Here is a 17,711-nt window from a genome sequence, read left to right as displayed (position 1 = left end):
GCACAATCAATGAACCAACAGCATGGCCTAGAGAGAGCTCTACGTTCTCTCCCAGACTCATTGATAGATATTTTGGAGGGTAGCATAAGGTGACCAGTCCATCCAACATGCATAATAATACAGTCTACACTCAAAGGCCATTACTAGAATGTGTTTAATTTTGGAGTATAGGATAGACCAATTATGTACCAAAGACATCTTAAAATCAGTTTTGTTTTATGTTTTTCTGCCATGTGTAATATGCGGTAGGCTATGTATTGTAGAGAGGCACAATCATTATTTTCATTAATTTATTTTTGGGGGGGCCTTGCATATGCTCTAATATGTGTATGGGAGTTATGAATGAATGATCACCTTAGAAAGCACTGTCCATTTAGTTAGATTAGGCTTTGAAACAACATCCACATCAACCATATTTTACACTGTTTCAACCTGCTGTTGAACTTTTCTTCAAATTGATCATCACAGTGAGGTGAGTTTTACAAGTATGATAGGCCTACTGTTTTGATAAGTGTTTGATGTGATTTTCAATTGTATTTGCATTGATGTCAGAGTGGTTAGAGGGACAATAGAGCCCTGAGTACCAGGCCATTAGGACCTGATGGAAGTTACCAAGTTGGGTACTACCAAAGCATATCCTGAGTGCATAAAAGGAGCTTACCGTGACTCAACAGTCACTTGAAATTGTACTGTCATGACTCATGACTGCCGGTGTGGCGCTGACAGTCACTGCAACAGCCCTAAGTAGAGAGTCACAAGTTTTAAGTTCCTCGGCATCCACGTCGAGGACTTGTCGTGGACCAACACCACCCCTTGTCAAGAGGGCTCAACAGCGCCTCAACTTCCTAAGGCGGCTGAAGAAATTCTGCATGCGGCCCCAGGTCCTGTCCAAATACTGCCACTGCACCACAGAGAGCGTCCTGACCGGTTGCATCATGGCCTGGTATGGGAATTGCTCCGTCCACGACCACAAGGCCCTTCAGCGAGTGGCGAAAGCAGGCCAGTATATCATTGGGACCGTGCTCTCACCCATCCAGGACATCAACTAAAAACGGTGCCTGTGAAAGGCACGCAGCACCATCAAAGTCCCCACACACCCCATCCACAAGTTGTTCTCTAGCTTACCGTCGGGCAGACCAGATCAGAGCATAAGGTCTGATAGAAACGGTCTCTGAGCCAGTTGGTATCTACAAGCCATCAGACTGCTGAACACTTGAACTGGACTGACCACCTGCTCTGATTCTCCACACCTTAGCACACACCCACACAGACATACACACAGTGTGCAAATCATTAAGAAAACCTGCTCTTTCCACAACAGATTGACCAGGTGAAAGCTATGATCCCTTATTGATTAAAAAATGTTCTTTACATTTTCAAACAGTACATTTATATTTTCCAGCGGGGCTATACATTTGTGTGAGTTTTTTTCCCTCGACTGAGTAGGCTCGTTTCACTGCCAAAAAGAAAATTAAAACCATCTAGTGTTCAGCGAAATAACAACAATGTCAAATACAGGTAGTCAAATAATTAACATCCAATCACATTAACTGTTACTCTCTCGCGGGAAACCTTCACTCTTGCGCAGACATTTAGAAACGAAACATGACAATTCGAAAAACTAAGCCACGGGAGTTTGAGCGAGAATAAAGACGACTTGAGTAGTATGACATGTATAAAAGCAATAGATACCACTAATAAGAAGGGGCTAGAAGCATCTTATATGGTGAGATACCGAGTGGCTAGGACAGGCACGCCCCATACTATTGTGGAGGACTTAATTCTTCCTGCTGCCGCGGATATGGCTGGGACAATGCTGGGGGAAAAGGCCAAAACAACTATACAGACAATGTCTTCATCAAACAACACTGTTTCACGACGCATTAGTGACATGGCAGGAGATGTTTTGAAACAATTACTGCTTCGCATACTAGCCTGTGAATTATATGCGTTACAGCTGGATGAGTCAGATGTGGCGGGCCTGGCACAGCTCCTGGTATATGTCCGTACGTTTACGTTTACGGGAGGTCAATTAAGGAAGAGATCCTCTTCTGCAAACCACTGGAAACCAGGACAACATGAGAGGATGTTTCTTAAAGTGCTGGATAGCTTTGTGACATCAAATGGACTTTGGTGGTCAAGATGTGTTGGTATCTGTACTAGAGGTCGACCGATTATGATTTTTCAACGCCGATACCGATACCGATTATTGGAGGACCAAAAAAAGACGATACCGATTAATCGGACAATTTTTTAAATGTATTTGTAATAATGACAATTACAACAATACTGAATGAACACTTATTTTAACGTAATATAACACATCAATAAAATCAATTTAGCCTCAAATAAATAATGAAACATGTTCAATTTAGTTTAAATAAGTGCAATATGTGCCATGTAAAAAAGCTAACGTTTAAGTTCCTTGCTCAGAACATGAGAACATATGAAAGCTGGTGGTTCCTTTTAACATTAGACTTCAATATTCCAAGGTAAGAGGTTTTAGGTTGTAGTTAATATAGTATTTATAGGACTATTTCTCTCTATACCATTTGTATTCCATATACCTTTGACTATTGGATGTTCTTATATGCACTTTAGTATTGCCAGTGTAACAGTATAGCTTCCGTCCCTCTCCTCGCTCCTACCTGGGCTCGAACGAGAAACACATCGACAACAGCCACCCTCGAAGCAGCGTTACCCATGCAGAGCAAGGGGAACAACTACTCCAAGTCTCAGAGCGAGTGACGTTTGAAACGCTATTAGCGCGCACCCCGCTAACTAGCTAGCCATTTCACATCGGTTACACCAGCCTAATCTCGGGAGTTGATAGGCTTGAAGTCATAAACAGCGCAATGCTTGAAGCACAGTGAAGAGCTGCTGGCAAAACGCATGAAAGTGCTGTTTGAATGAATGCTTACGAGCCTGCTGCTGCCTACCATCGCTCAGTCAGACTGCTCTATCAAATATCAAATCATAGACTTAATTATAACATAATAACACACAGAAATACGAGCCTTTGGTCATTAATATGGTCGAATCCGGAAACTATCATTTCGAAAACAAAACGTTTATTATTATCGCATATACCCTGACTCTGCGTGCAATGAACGCAAGAGAAGTGACACAATTTCACCTGGTTAATAATGCCTGCTAACCTGGATTTCTTTTAGCTAAATATGCAGGTTTAAAAATATATACTTCTGTGTATTGATTTTAAGAAAGGCATTGATGTTTATGGTTAGGTACACGTTGGAGCAACGACAGTCCTTTTTCCACGAATGTGCACCGCATCGATTATATGCAACGCAGGACACGCTAGATAAACTAGTAATATCATCAACCATGTGTAGTTAACTAGTGATTATGATTGATTGTTCTTTTATAAGATAAGTTTAATGCTAGCTAGCAATTTACCTTGGCTTCTTACTGCATTCGTGTAACAGGTAGGCTCCTCGTAGAGTGCAATGAGAGGCAGGTAGTTAGAGCGTTGGACTAGTTAACTATAAGGTTGCCAGATTGAATCCCCGAGCTGACAAGGTAAAAATCTGTCGTTCTGCCCCTGAACAAGGCAGTTAACCCACCGTTCCTAGGCCGTCATTGAAAATAAGAATGTGTTCTTAACTGACTTGCCTAGTTAAATTAAGGTGTAATTTTTTCTTCTTCAAAAACACATTTACAAAAAAAATACCGATTCCAAAAATACCGATTTCCGATTGTTATGAAAACTTGAAATCGGCCCTAATTAATCGGCCATTCCGATTAATCGGTCGACCTCTAATCTGTACTGATGGCGCAAAAGCCATGACAGGGAGACATAGTGGAGTGGTAATGTGCAAGCAGTTGCTCCCGACGCCACTTGGGAACACAGTAGCATCCACCGCGAGGCTTTTGCTGCCAAAGGAATGCCTAACAGCTTGAAAGACGTTTTGGACACTACAGTGAAAATGGTTAACTTTGTTAAAGCAAGGCCCCTGAACTCTCGTGTATTTTCTGCATTATGCAATAATATGGGCAGTGACCATGTAACGCTTTGAGAGACGAGCTTAAAGTTCTCTTTACTGAAAATAATTATCACTTGTCTGACCGCTTGCATGATGACGAGTTTCTCACACGACTGGCCTATCTGGGTGATGTTTTTTCTTGCCTGAATAATCTGAATATGGGATTACAGGGACTCTCTGCAACTATATTCTATGTGCGGGACAAAAATTGAGGCTATGATTAAGAAGTTAGAGCTCTTTTCTGTCTGCATTAACAAGGACAACACACAGGTCCTTCCATAATTGTATGATTTATGTGTGCAAATGAACTCAAGCTTACAGACAATGTCAAATGTGATGTAGCGAAGCACACGAGTGAGCTGGGTGCGCAATTACGCAGGTACTTTCCCGAAACGGATGACACAAACAACTGGATTCGTTATCCCTTTCATGACCTGCCTCCAGTCCACTTACCGATATCTGAACAAGAGAGCCTCATCGAAATTGCAACAAGCGGTTCTGTGAAAATTGAATTTAAAATCAGAAGCCACTGCCAGATTTCTGCGCTCAGAGTATCCTGCCTTGGCAAATCGCGCTGTTACTGATGCCCTTTGCAACCACATACCTATGTGAGAGTGGATTCTCTGCCCTCACTAGCATGAAAACTAAATACAGCCACAGACTGTGTGTGGAAAATGATTTAAGATGGAGACTCTCTCCAATACAACCCAACATTGCAGAGTTATGTGCATCCTTTCAAGCACACCCTTCTCATCAACCTGTGGTGAGTTATTCACAATTTTTAATGAACAAATAAGGTTTTATATGTAAGATGGCTAAATAAAGAGCAAAATTATTGATTATTATTTCTGCCCTGGTCCTATATGAGCTCCTTGTCACTTCCCAGGAGCCGGGTTGTGACAAAAACTCACACTCATGTTTAATAAATGTATGGTATAGTGTGTGTGTGTGTGTGTGTGTGTGTGTGTGTGTGTGTGTGTGTGTGTGTGTGTGTGTGTGTGTGTGTGTGTGTGTGTGTGTGTGTGTGTGTGTGTGTGTGTGTGTGTGTGTATGTGTGTGGCAGGCTTACAATGATGGCAAAAAAATACATTTGAGTGCGCGCTGATCCTGGTGCTAGAAGGGGTACGCAGCTGGAGGTTGAATGTTTGAAGGGGTACGGGACTATAAAAAGTTTGGCACCCACTGGTGTAGATGAATGGGAGGAGACAGGTTAAAGAAATATTTTTAAGCCTTCAGACAACTGAGACAAGGATTGTGTATGTGTGCCATTCAGGGGGTGAATGGATTGGCAAGACAAAAGATGGAAGCGCCTTTGAACATATGGTAGTAGGTGCCAGGTGTCGAACTGCAAATCTTCTGGGTTTTTCACACTCAACAGTTTCCCGTGTGTATCAAGAATGGTCCAAAACCCAAAGGACATCCAGCCAATGGCAGGCCAGTGGTTGAAAACAGGTAATTGATTGATAGAGGACAAAGGAGGCTGACACAAATTGTGCAGAGCAACAGTTAGTCAACTGACACTCCAGTAGAACTTTAGTGCCCAAATACCCCAAAAATAATGCACAACTCATCGTAGCTTGACATGAATGGGGTATGGCAGCCGACGACCTTACAGAGTTCCACTTCTTTCAGCAAAAAAACAAGAAACTGCATTTGCAGTGGACTAAGGAACGAAAACACCGGACACTGAAGAATTCGAAAAACATTGCCTGGTCTGTTGAATCCCGGTTCCTGCTGATAGGAGGAGTAGGGCATGGAGAAAACCACATGCATCCATCACGCCGCGTGTCAACATTGCAGACAGATGGTGGTGGTGTGATGGTGTGGGGTGGGTTCTCACACATTGGGCCCCTTGATAAAAGTGGAGCAACTTTTGAATGCCACAGGATATCTGAACATTGTCAATCAAGGGGGACCTCTTCATGACAGCAGTTTATCCATCTGCAAATACATGTTTTTCAACAGGATAGCACACCATGCCACATGGCTAAGATTGTTCAGGTATGGTTCCACGAACATGACAGTGAATTAATCTTACTGCAGTTGCCTGCCCAGTCACCAGATCTCAATACAATTGAGCATCTGTGGGATGAAATGGAACAAGCTATTTGGAGTAGAGATCCACTACCAGCCAACTTGACACAACTGTGGGAAGCATTGGAGTCAACATGGGACGATGTATACCATGCATATCCCGTACATAAGACTAATACAACTTGAAACTTGTTATCTTATGCAATGTTGATAACCTACAGTTACACAATCTTACAGTTCTCTTACATGCATAAAAGACTAGCTTTCCTCATATACTGTCATTCCCCATAGTAATGGTTCCTTTTGAAACTCAAAACCTCTCCAGTGCTTCCAAATAACAAGAGATTATCCCTGCTTCATTTGTAATAATAACCATTCCCTCTGCCTTGACTCCGTGTCAGCTTTGGGAGAGAATTACTGTGCGACAGTGGCTAGCTTGGGTTCATATTACCGTGTAGGATGGTGATAATGTGGACTCAGTGGACCTCATCTCATGCCAGGGCACCTTTGGCCCTCACAAAACACTGTTGTTGCCACAGTACCCTGCGATTTCACGGCCATGGCTGAAGAGGGCTAATCAATTCCCCCCCTGCCTGCCACACAACAAGCTGAAATCTCAAAACGCACCAATGCACACAGACAGATAGACCGAAGCAGAGGAGAAACCCCCTTTTTGAGGGCTGTGGTCTGAGAAAGGAGGGAGGGTGCGGAGTAAGGTGGACGGGGGGGGGGCAAGCGCATCACTGCATGCAAACAGACCAGGGCACAGAATTATTTTTTGTAGTCGGAGGAGAGAGGGAGGGAGGGAGAGGGGATGAGGAGGGAGGGAGCTGGAAGGCAGAAAAGCGGGGATACTACAGCATGAGGCCGGGCTGGCATTGTGTGTGAATCCCTCTGCCGACACCTCTAGCCTTGGCTTGGCTTCATTAGAATGACAAAGCAAAGAGCTTCACTGGATGGGTGGGGGGGGGAACAATGGGAGCTGCTTTCTAAGGTAAATGTGCCACTGGCTACACGGTTCTTTCACACAGAGAATGAACTCGCCAGCCACAGCGACTGGCCGTATACTATGCATTAAGACGAAGTAAAGAGCACTAAAAGACTTCCTCGGCGTTGGAGGATCAAAGGCCCTTACACTTAGCGTCAGAAAAAGCACCCAGTTTATCTTACGGCCTTCCACTCCGAAATTCTAGCATCTGACCCACTTATAAAAACCAGGAGGGAAGCTCTCCCCAAACCCATAAACAATTTGGGAGCGGATGTCTTATTAATACGGAAAGGGAGTCAGGTGAGATCAGGCATGTGGCTAGTCCAAGCATTACTCAAAGAACCACGGAGTATGACGTGCACTCATTGCAGTGCAGTGATATTCTGAAGCAGATCTATGCCTAGGTAAAACTCTAGGTACATTCTAGGTAAAACTCTCAAACTTTAAATCACTGTGACCCAACATTAGGGGATGCGTTAGTTCTACCCAACCTTCAACCGCTTGGCTATGGTTTCCGAACCAATACCAGATGACTGACTGCAGCCAAAAAAGGTTTCAAGTACCTCCCACGGGCAGATTCCTGACCCTTTTAACAAGACCTGGAAAAATTTGATGGAAAATATGCCCTTAAAATTCCCCGTTGATGCAGTCATCTGTTACTGTAGCCTTGGGTAAAAGCTATTAATGGTCTGGTTATTTTATCTGCATGAAGCCATTCCAAAGCGATAAATCACCAGAGGTCCACAACACACGAGCCGAGAGCATTTCCTCGGAATCTCGGGGGAAACACGGGCGGTGAGATTCCAAACTCCAAAGACAGACGCTTTGCGCTGTGGCAGGAACGATGAATTTCGGCAGGCTCACGCCATCGTTCCGAAGCACACTCAATATTGACAGAGCACACCGCCTCAATAAATGTCTTTGCCTATTGACAGGGAGGCAGAGAAAGTAGAGCAGGCCTACTCTCCCCTCTCTGCATTGCTCCTCTCTAGCCTTCACTCTTACTTTCTGACTCATCTTTCTTTTGCTCTCCTAACTCTCACTCAAAGCAATAGGTATACTTTCAACTAAGTTAAATACTACCTCACTAACAGGTATACGAATAGCTCACGGAATCATTTTTACTCCCATTAGAATCACTAGATATTCTTCTGACTTCTGAAGAGAAACACCAAGAAATTCCTGGTGTGTGGAACAAGCTCGGATTGGATTCTGTATCATAACTGCAATATAGAACAAGGACCAAGTCTATAACAAATAAAGCACCTGCGTCTAACATAGCACGTCCACAAGATAAACTTACGCAATAAGACCACGAGGGGGTGTGGTACATTGCCAATATACCACGGCTACGGGCTGTTCTTAAGCATGACGCAAAGCGGAGTGCCTGGATACAGCCCTTAGCTGTGGCATATTGGTCATATACCACAAACCCCAGAGGTGATATTGCTATTATAAACTGGTTACAAATATAATTAGAACAGTACAAATTAATGTTTTGTCATACCCGTGGTTTAAGACCGGGTGGTTTGAGCCCTGAATGCTGATTGGCTGACAGCTGTGGTATATCAGACCGTATAACAGGGGTATGACAAAACAATTATACTGCTGTAATTACGTTGGTAACCAGTTTATTACAGCAATGAGGCACCTCGGAGGTTTGTGATATATGGCCAATATACCACGGCTAAGGGGTGTATCTAGGCACTCCGCGTTGCATTGTGCTAAGAACAGCCCTTAGACGAGGTACTGTGCCTTGCAAAAGTATTCATCCCCCTTGGCGTTTATCCTATTTTGTTGCATTACAACCTGTAATTTCAATAGATTTTTATTTGGATTTCATGTAATGAAAATACACAAAATATCCCAAATTGGTGAAGTGAAAAAGAGGCAACAGAGACCAAAGATAACCCTGAAGGAGCTGCAAAGCTCCACAGCGCAGAATGGAGTATCTGTCCATAGGACCACTTTAAGCCGTACACTCCACAGAGCTGGGCTTTACGGAAGAGTGGCCTGAAAAAAGCCATGGGATGGAGGTTCCCCTTCCAGCAGGACAATGACCCTAAGCATACTGCTAAAGCAACACTTGAATGGTTTAAGGGGAAACATTTAAATGTCTTGGAATGGCCTAGTAAAGCCCAGACCTCAATCCAATTGAGAATCTGTGGTATGACTTAAATGTTGCTGTACACCAGCTAACCCATCCAACTTGAAGGAGTTGGAGCAGTTTAGCCTTGAAGAATGGGCAAAAGTCCCAGTGGCTAGATGTGCCAAGCTTTTAGAGACATACCCCAATAGACTTGCAGCTGTGATTGCTGCAAAAGGTGGCTCTACAAAGTATTGACTTTGGAGGGGTGAATAGTTATGCAGGCTCAAGTTTTCTGTTTTTTTTGTCTTATGTCTTGTTTGTGTCACAAGAAAAAATATTTTGCATCTTCAAAGTGGTAGGCATGTTGTGTAAATCAAATGATACAAAAATCTATTTTAATTCCAGGTAGTAAGGCAGCAAAATAGGAAAAATGCCAATACTTTCGCAATTGGCCATACACCACACCCCCTCGTGCATTATTTTTATTTGTATTTATTTTATTTAAACTAGGTAAGTCAGTTAAGAACAAATTCTTATTTACAATGACGGCCTACCAAAAGGCAAAAGGCCTCCTGCAGGGACGGGGGCTGGGATTAAAAATAAAAATGTTTAATATAATAATATAATATAGGACAAAACACACATCACGACAAGAGAGACAACACTACATAAAGAGAGACCTAAGACAACAACAGAGCAAGGCAGCACACATGACAACACAGCATGGTAGCAAGACAACATGGTAGCAACACAACATGGTAGCAGCACAAAACATGGTACAAACATTATTGGACAGAGACAACAGCACAAAGGGCAAAGTAGAGACAACAATACATCACGCAAAGCAGCCACAACTGTCAGTAAGAGTGTCCATGATTGAGTCTTTGAATGAAGAGACTGGGATAAAACTGTCCAGTTATAGTGTTTGTTGCAGCTCGTTCCCGTCGTTAGCTGCAGCGAACTGAAAAGACGAGGGACCTCGCACCGAGGAATGCGTGTTCCTTGGGACCTTTAACAGAATGTGACTGGCAGAACGGGTGTTGTATGTGGAGGATGAGGGCTGCAGTAGATATCTCAGATAGGGGGGAGTGAGGCCTAAGAGGGTTTTATAAATAATCATCAACCAGTGGGTCTTGCGACGGGTAGACAGAGATGACCAGTTTACAGAGGAGTATAGAGTGCAGTGATGTGTCCTATAAGGAGCATTGGTCACAAATCTGATGGCCGAATGGTAAAGAACATCTAGCCGCTCGAAAGTACCCTTACCTGCCGATCTATAAATGATGTCTCTAATCTAGCATGGGTAGGATGGTCATCTGAATCAGGGTGGAAACCAAGTCTTTAGCCTGCAGCTTTGATATGTGCTGAGATAAAGACAAGAGGTGACTACCTCAAGCTCTAAACCCTCAGAGGTAGTAAATCACACCTGTGGGGAGAGGGGCATTCTTCTTACCAAACCACATTTGTTTTGGAGGTGTTCAGAACAAGGTTAAGGGTAGAGAAAGCTTGTTGGACACTAAGAAAGCTTTGTTGTAGAGCATTTAACACAAAATCTGGGGAGGGGCCAGATGAGGTTAAGACTGTATCATCTGCATATAAATGGATGAGAGAGCTTCCTACTGCCTGAGCTGTTGTTGATGTAAATTGCGAAGAGTGTGGGGCCTAGGATTGAGCCTTGGGGTACTGCCTTGGTGACAGGCAGAGGCTGAGACAACAGATTTTCTGACTTTATACACTGCACTCTTTGAGATAAGTAGTTAGCAAACCAGGCCAAAGACCCCTCGGAGACACCAGTTTTCCTTAGCAGGCCCACAAGAATGGAATGGTCAACCGTATCAAAAACTTTGGCAACGTCAATAAAAATAGCAGCACAACATTGCTTAGAATCAAGGGCAATGGTGACGTCATTGAGGAACTTTAAGGTTGCAATGACACATCCATAACCTGAGCGGAAACCAGATTGCATACCAGAGAGAATACTATAGGCATCAAGAAAGCTAGTCAGTTGATTATTGACAAGTTTTTCCAACACTTTTGATAAAAACAGGCAAAATAGAAATGGGCCTATAACAATTAGGAGCAGCTTGATCTCCCCTTTAAATAAATAACAAACCGTGGCTGCCTTCCAAGCAATGGAAACCTCCCCAGAGAGCAGACGCAGGTTAAAAAAGGTCAGAGATGATAGGGGCAGCAACCTTAAAGAAGAAAGGGTCTAAACCATCTGACCCAGATGGGTTTTTGGGGTCAAGTTTCGGGAGCTCCTTTAACCCCTCGGACTCAGTGACTACCTGCAGGGAGAAGCTTTGTTGCGGGGCAGGGAGAAAAGAGGGAGAAGCATCGGGGATAGTCACATTAGAAGGGATGGGAGATGAGGAAATGTTGGACGGGCAAGGAGGCATGGCTGAGTCAAATATGAATCCTGACTTAATGAAGTGGTGATTAAAGAGCCCAGCCATGTGCTTCTTGTCAGTAACAACCACATCATCAACTTTAAGGGACATGGGCAGCTGTGCGGGGAGGGTTTAATCTCCAGGTCTTTAACTGTTTTCCAGAACTTCTTGGGATTAGACCCACAGAGAGAGAACTGCTCCTTAAAGTAACTAACTTCGGCCTTCCGGATTGCCTGAGTGCACTTATTTCTCATTTGCCTGAACAATAGCCAGTCAGCCTGAGTATGCGTGTGGCGAGCCTTTCGCCAAATGCAATTCTTGAGGTGGAGTAACTCTGCCAGATCACAGTCGAACCAGGGGCTGAACCTGTTTATAATTCTCATTTTCTTTATGGGGGTGTGTTTGTAACAATACCACTGAAAATATTCAAAAAAGAAGGTCAAAGCATCTTCAACAGATGGGATCAAGCTGATTCTGTACCAATTTACAGAGGCCAGGTCATGAAGGAAGGCTTGCTCATTAAAGTCCCAGACAGACTTGGAGACAACTGAGCACTGGATGTGTTCCTTGGTAAAGATTGCCACTCCCCTACCTTTGGAAGATCTGTCTTGCCGAAAAAGGTTATAACCAGAAAGGTTAACATCAGTATTCAAAACACTCTTCCTTAACCACGTCTCAGTAATGACCAACACATCTGGATTGGAGCTGTGAACCAACACTTTCAATTGATACATTTTTGGTAATAAGCTTCTAGTGTTAACATGCAGAAAACCCAGGCTTTTACGAGAGCAGAAATCAGAAAAGCAGATACCAAGTCAGAATTGGGGCTAGCAACTGTAGATGGGCCAGGGTGTACATGGACATTTCCAGATATCATCAACAGTAATACAATCAAGGCACGGCATAGTACAGGGAGAGCTCTGCAGTGCTGATTTATAACATCTGAATTTGCATCAGATGGCAACAAGATCATATTGTACAGCAATTTCATCAGGTAACATGAATACAAAGCCGACGAGAGTTGGTTAGAATAGGATGGGAGGCCAAAAGACCGTGTAACCAATAAGGAGTCAGAGTCCCGAGTGTGAGAACAAACATAGTCTGTCCCACGGTTGGGTAAAGAAAGTTCGTATTCAAAAAAACATGCAGGGGTCATGAGGCGAATAGCGAAATAGCAAAACGCACAAGAAAAAATAATGACTTGGGGCTAGCCATTGTAAATTCAGAGTCACTCGCCCCAATAGTGCCTGTGTGCTTTATTGCTTAAATATACCACGGCTTTCAGCAAATCAGCACTCAGGGATTGAACCACCCTGTTTATAATATGGTATATCTGGTAAGAGTGATGGGGTTTGTTTAAGACTCAACGAAAAAAAGCCGGCACATTCCGGAAGTACTGTCCTACTAAGAGCATCCCATTGTCCGACAATAGTTAACCCTGGAGGCCATACCTATTTTTAACCCTCTCTAGTGCCATCCCTCCAGTCCTCAACTACTGACTGGTATTATTAACCTCGGCTAAGTGCTGGATGCCTCCTGGTGTTGTGTGACCTGGATGTTCTGTTGGCATGAAGTCAACGTGCATTTCACAAGGCCCCTGATTCTTCTAAATCTACTGGATTGTCATGCAGGATTTCGGTACTGACTGGTTGTCACTCGCAATAGATGTGCAGTGAATGTGTGTCTCGTCAAAGAGCATGTGAAGAGCAAAACATGATTGTTGATATCGATTGGCACATTGCAGTGTTATTCCTTTTTTTTGTGGTGGCCACAATTTAAATGCATATACGGGGAAACAGGGATGAAAGGCATAAACGACACTCATTGTTGATTCTGTCATGGTCAGAGCTTGTGGGAAACATGAGAACATTATGAAAAACAATAAGACTCACAATCTTTCCAAAGTTGACAGCCCGATGAAGGATCCATTCCTCAATTCCTGAATTTTGTTGTTGCTTAAAATCCTGTGACGAAAAAAGAAGAGATGTATCAACCACTAAAAGTGTCCACATCAATAATACACCACAAAAGACAACATTTTAACTACAAATGTACAGCAGCTTTCAGCAGTAAGCAGTATTAGTAGAATTTCAACTAAACTACATTTCACATACTACAACTAGCTCATTACCCAACAAGGAGGAGTCCACTATGGACATGTTTAATTCCATCAACACTGAAAGAAAGCCAAGCTCTAGTAATCCCATTGTCTCTCAACCCTCCATTCACGGAATGTTCTCTGGCGCCAGGAAGAGGGTAAAACACCTTTATTCTGCCCACCATGTACTTCCATGATGCTAAATTGGTAGCATGTGTCTCTACAGTGCACAATTCATCCAGGTAGGCGAAATGCGATAATGTCTGTTGCATACTTTCCGTCAACCCCTCTTCCGCTTTGATGTTTAAAGGTATAATAATCGGATCCAAAAATGCGGTGACTCACTTTGAGATTGTTTCCAGAGTGCTACATGAAGTCATTTGATGTAACGTTATAGGCTTGATCGTAGACACCGGCAGTTCAGGTGTTTGGTCTCAAACTTCAATAGTGATAGATTCGTTGGCAACCAGGTATTATCGTTTCATAGGGGCTAGATCCACAAGTCACTGGTATTGCTGAATCTAGGTTCAGACTAGTCCAGGTCAGGGCAACGACGACTCAATGAAAGTATGCTTTATTTGTCTGAGATAAATCGGATCTCTAGATATTAAGGATGTGATGCATCTTACTGAGTTACCTCAATAATATATTCAAATCAGATAAAATAGCAAGTATTGTACTTTTTGACCCCTTATGAAATTGAAAAAAGCCCTCAGAAGATGCTATGAGGTTATCAACATTGTGAGTGCCAAATTTTGGGAGCTCAGGCAACTGAGATCCACTCAAAAAGCAGTCCACCATTTGATAACACCTCCATCATTCAACAGATCTATTCAGATCAGATTGTGCCTCAATTTATAAATGCACCAAAAGTCTCTTCATTCAACGGTGGAAAACGGGAGAGGCCTCACAGAAAACATGTCGTTGAAATTCTAGTTTCAAATGTCAAGACTTGTGCAATCACATGACCAAAGCTTTAATTATTATTTTTTTATTGGGGGCTTCAGCCAAAAGTATCAAACATCGGCAGAGAAAATGTCCTGTGTCAGAAGAGCATACATTTGAAGTGTTAGATATCGCATAACATAAGCAAAGAGCTGGCCAATTTTAACCCCAAAGTACAAATTCTTGCCCTTTTTTCAAACCTCTACTCACCCTGTGCTAGACACCCCAATTCGCACCCTCTCCCCCCGAAGGCTCAGTAATTGAATAGTGATGTTTACTCCTGTGGGAAGACCCAACTGGCTTGTGTTGTGGGAAGACCCAACTGGCTTGTGTTGTGGGAAGACCCAACTGGCTTGTGTAGTGGTCATCCTATTTTTGGACTTTCGGGAGGGGATGTGGTGGGTCACACACAACCAGTACCGACAACCCCTGGCCAGATTGGAGTCATTACGGGCGTTGAGGGCTACCTTTATTACAGGGTTGGCTGGTGAAGACTATCGATATTTTCTCTTCCCTGCTCCCAACCCCTCAGAGAGGAAACACAAACCGTTCCTGTGTTTCACGACTGGCCCCGTGGCCCGTGCATTCTTCCCTGCGTGCTGAAACTCCAGATGTCGGGGCTTGGTGAGGAACGAGACTGCAAAGTCTCTCACTGCTCTCGACACATACTGATGATTTAGGCAGAGCCACAGGGGATTCACACAAAGATCTTGGGTCGAGAAAATCATTGAGGAATAACTGGTCTGACCCAGATTTATATAGCCTATGATGCTTTATTGTAAGGTTCAGGGAGGGATGATTTATATTCCAGTGTGAATACTAAGTAAAGTACATCAATGGCTTTTTTACAGATGATAATGAGCACAAAGATGAAAGCAATTAATGCTTTGAATGAATTATGTTTATCTACATATTTTTTGGGGGGGGGGAAACTCTCTGCTGCCAGGAAGATGGCACCAACAGACATGGTAACACTGCTTCTAGCTCCTAAGCAACTCTGCAGTATGTTTTTTGTGTGTGTTATTTCTTACATTATTAACCCAGAACGTTTGCGTTATTACATACAGCCACAAGCATTTCGCTACATCTGCTAAATGTGTACGTGACCAATAAAATTGGATTTGATATGTTCATAACAAGTTCAATATATTTTCTATCTCAGGACCTGAGTGACGTGTAGGCACATGCATCTCCAATTGCAGCTTTGTTTATCCACAAATATCCCTGCTACTTCCATAGAAAACCGCATAATTGTATTCAGAATTAAAGACATAACAGCTATATTACAAAACACACACACTCTTAGGAATTATTCAAGTCCGCCTGGATAAATATGCACTTCCAACCTTGTGACTCTCCAACTGTCAAAATAAATCTGTGTAAGAGGCTTCTCCTGAGAGTCATGAGCTCTGTTCTCCCTTCCCCCTCTCTCTTCCTCCCTCCCTCTCCTCCTCTCCCTCCATGTGCCCCTCCTTCCTCCATTCCACCCTCCCTCCCTCCTCCTCATCCTGACTGGTGTGTGACCTCAGTGCGAGGGGAACTGCTTAGCTTGCACGACTGCAAAGAAACCTGTATATATAGTTTACCATAAACTACGACCTCTGAACAATGCCTGTTTATAGTTCTGCCGTCTGAGCACTCATACCATTCACATATTCATTGGGATAAGGGTTCTGCATTGTAGATACATATAGGAGCCTACAACGAAGAATATATGTTGTAAAGAATAGGTGTTGTAAAGCTGTAGAATAGATGTTGTAAAGAATATATGTTCTAAAGCTGTAGAATAGATGTAAAGCTGTAGAATATATGTAAAGAATAGATGTTGTAAAGCTGTAGAATAGATGTAAAGAATACATGTTGTAAAGCTGCAGAATAGATGTAAAGAATAGATGTTGTAAAGAATAGATGGAAAGCTGTAGAATAGCACGGCAAAGAAGTAGGCCTATAGACTGGGCCATTTCAGCCTGACTGAGCCTGACATGCCTAGTTAAATAGAGGTTAAATAAATAAATAAAAATACAATTTCAAAAGTGAATGTAGCCAGCTACAACACCATGTATTGATTCTCAATAGGTAGACAAATCAAGCACTGAAGAACCATATCCAGGAAAGGTGGACAATCTTTTGGCAGTCTAGACACCTTTGACCAATTCACAATGTGTTTGATCTGCAGAGGGCAAGTGCCTAGAGGCAAGTGTCTGCTTCTCAGTTTACGTTTGCCTCTGGGAGCGTCTACGCGTCTGGGAGCTTCTACACATCTGGCAGTGTCTACACGTCTGCATTCGGAGCGTCTATACGTCTGCGTTCGGAGCGCCTACACGCCTGCGTTCGGAGCGCCTACACGCCTGCGTTCGGAGCGCCTACACGCCTGCGTTCGGAGCGCCTACACGCCTGCGTTCGGAGCGTCTACACGCCTGCATTCGGAGCGCCTACACGCCTGCATTCGGAGCGCCTACACGCCTGCATTCGGAGCGCCTACACGTCTGCATTCGGAGCGTCTGCATTCGGGGTGTCACTAGAAGCGTACTTAGCATCTGATATCAGCACCACCTGTAGGTTGTCTCTGTCTCACATTTGACTACTAGCTTCCTGAGCGTCTGCACTGGTAAATTCCTCAGGGCTCAGGGGCAGAGGAGGGGAACCACCCTTATCTTGACACAAAGATAAAACCGCCTTGAGCAAGAGCCAGGAACAAAAGAGCAGTGGGATCCAGACAAATCTCATGTAATATGCACTAATGTACTAGGGACTGAAAAATCACATGAATTGTAGCCTATGATCACACAAACTTTGCCGTCAAACCCAACCATCTCCATTGTGATAATTCTGTTCTTTGCATGCTCTTGGAGTGAAGCAAATAATTCAAAGACAAAAACACAATCTATATTACAGTTATTCTTTCCCAGAAGGGGCCTCTCAGTCTTGAAGCTAAGTTTGCACTCTTTTTGCATGAGAAAATCCAGCCTTTGAATTGCTCCAGCCTCAGGTTATTAGCACAAAGTTAACCAGGGATTGAGAAAAAAAGCCAACCACTATACAACCCCCTCAAAGGCAGTAGGCAATCAAAGTCAACTGGTGCTCTCTCAACACTTGAGACATAACCCTTTAGAAACACAGGGGTAGAAGTTTGACTGCATAAAATATATATATATTTTCAGGC

The 17,711-nt window shown here is 43.4% G+C and overlaps 1 protein-coding gene across 1 annotated transcript in view; it reads right to left on the bottom strand.

Annotated features, from left to right (window-relative positions):
- LOC120049656 (adhesion G protein-coupled receptor A3-like) overlaps positions 1–17,711 on the bottom strand; it is a 67,116-nt gene that overhangs the window by 38,107 nt on the left and 11,298 nt on the right. Inside the window, exon 2 of the mRNA XM_038995992.1 lies at positions 13,398–13,469. Coding sequence (XP_038851920.1) covers positions 13,398–13,469 — 72 coding nt within the window. The remainder of the gene's footprint in view (positions 1–13,397; positions 13,470–17,711) is intronic.

The sequence above is a fragment of the Salvelinus namaycush genome, chromosome 6, assembly GCF_016432855.1.
Source record: "Salvelinus namaycush isolate Seneca chromosome 6, SaNama_1.0, whole genome shotgun sequence".
Classification (NCBI taxonomy): domain Eukaryota; kingdom Metazoa; phylum Chordata; class Actinopteri; order Salmoniformes; family Salmonidae; genus Salvelinus; species Salvelinus namaycush.
The sequence above is the reverse complement of the archived record's forward strand: the minus strand, read 5'-3'. Positions and strand labels throughout refer to the sequence as shown.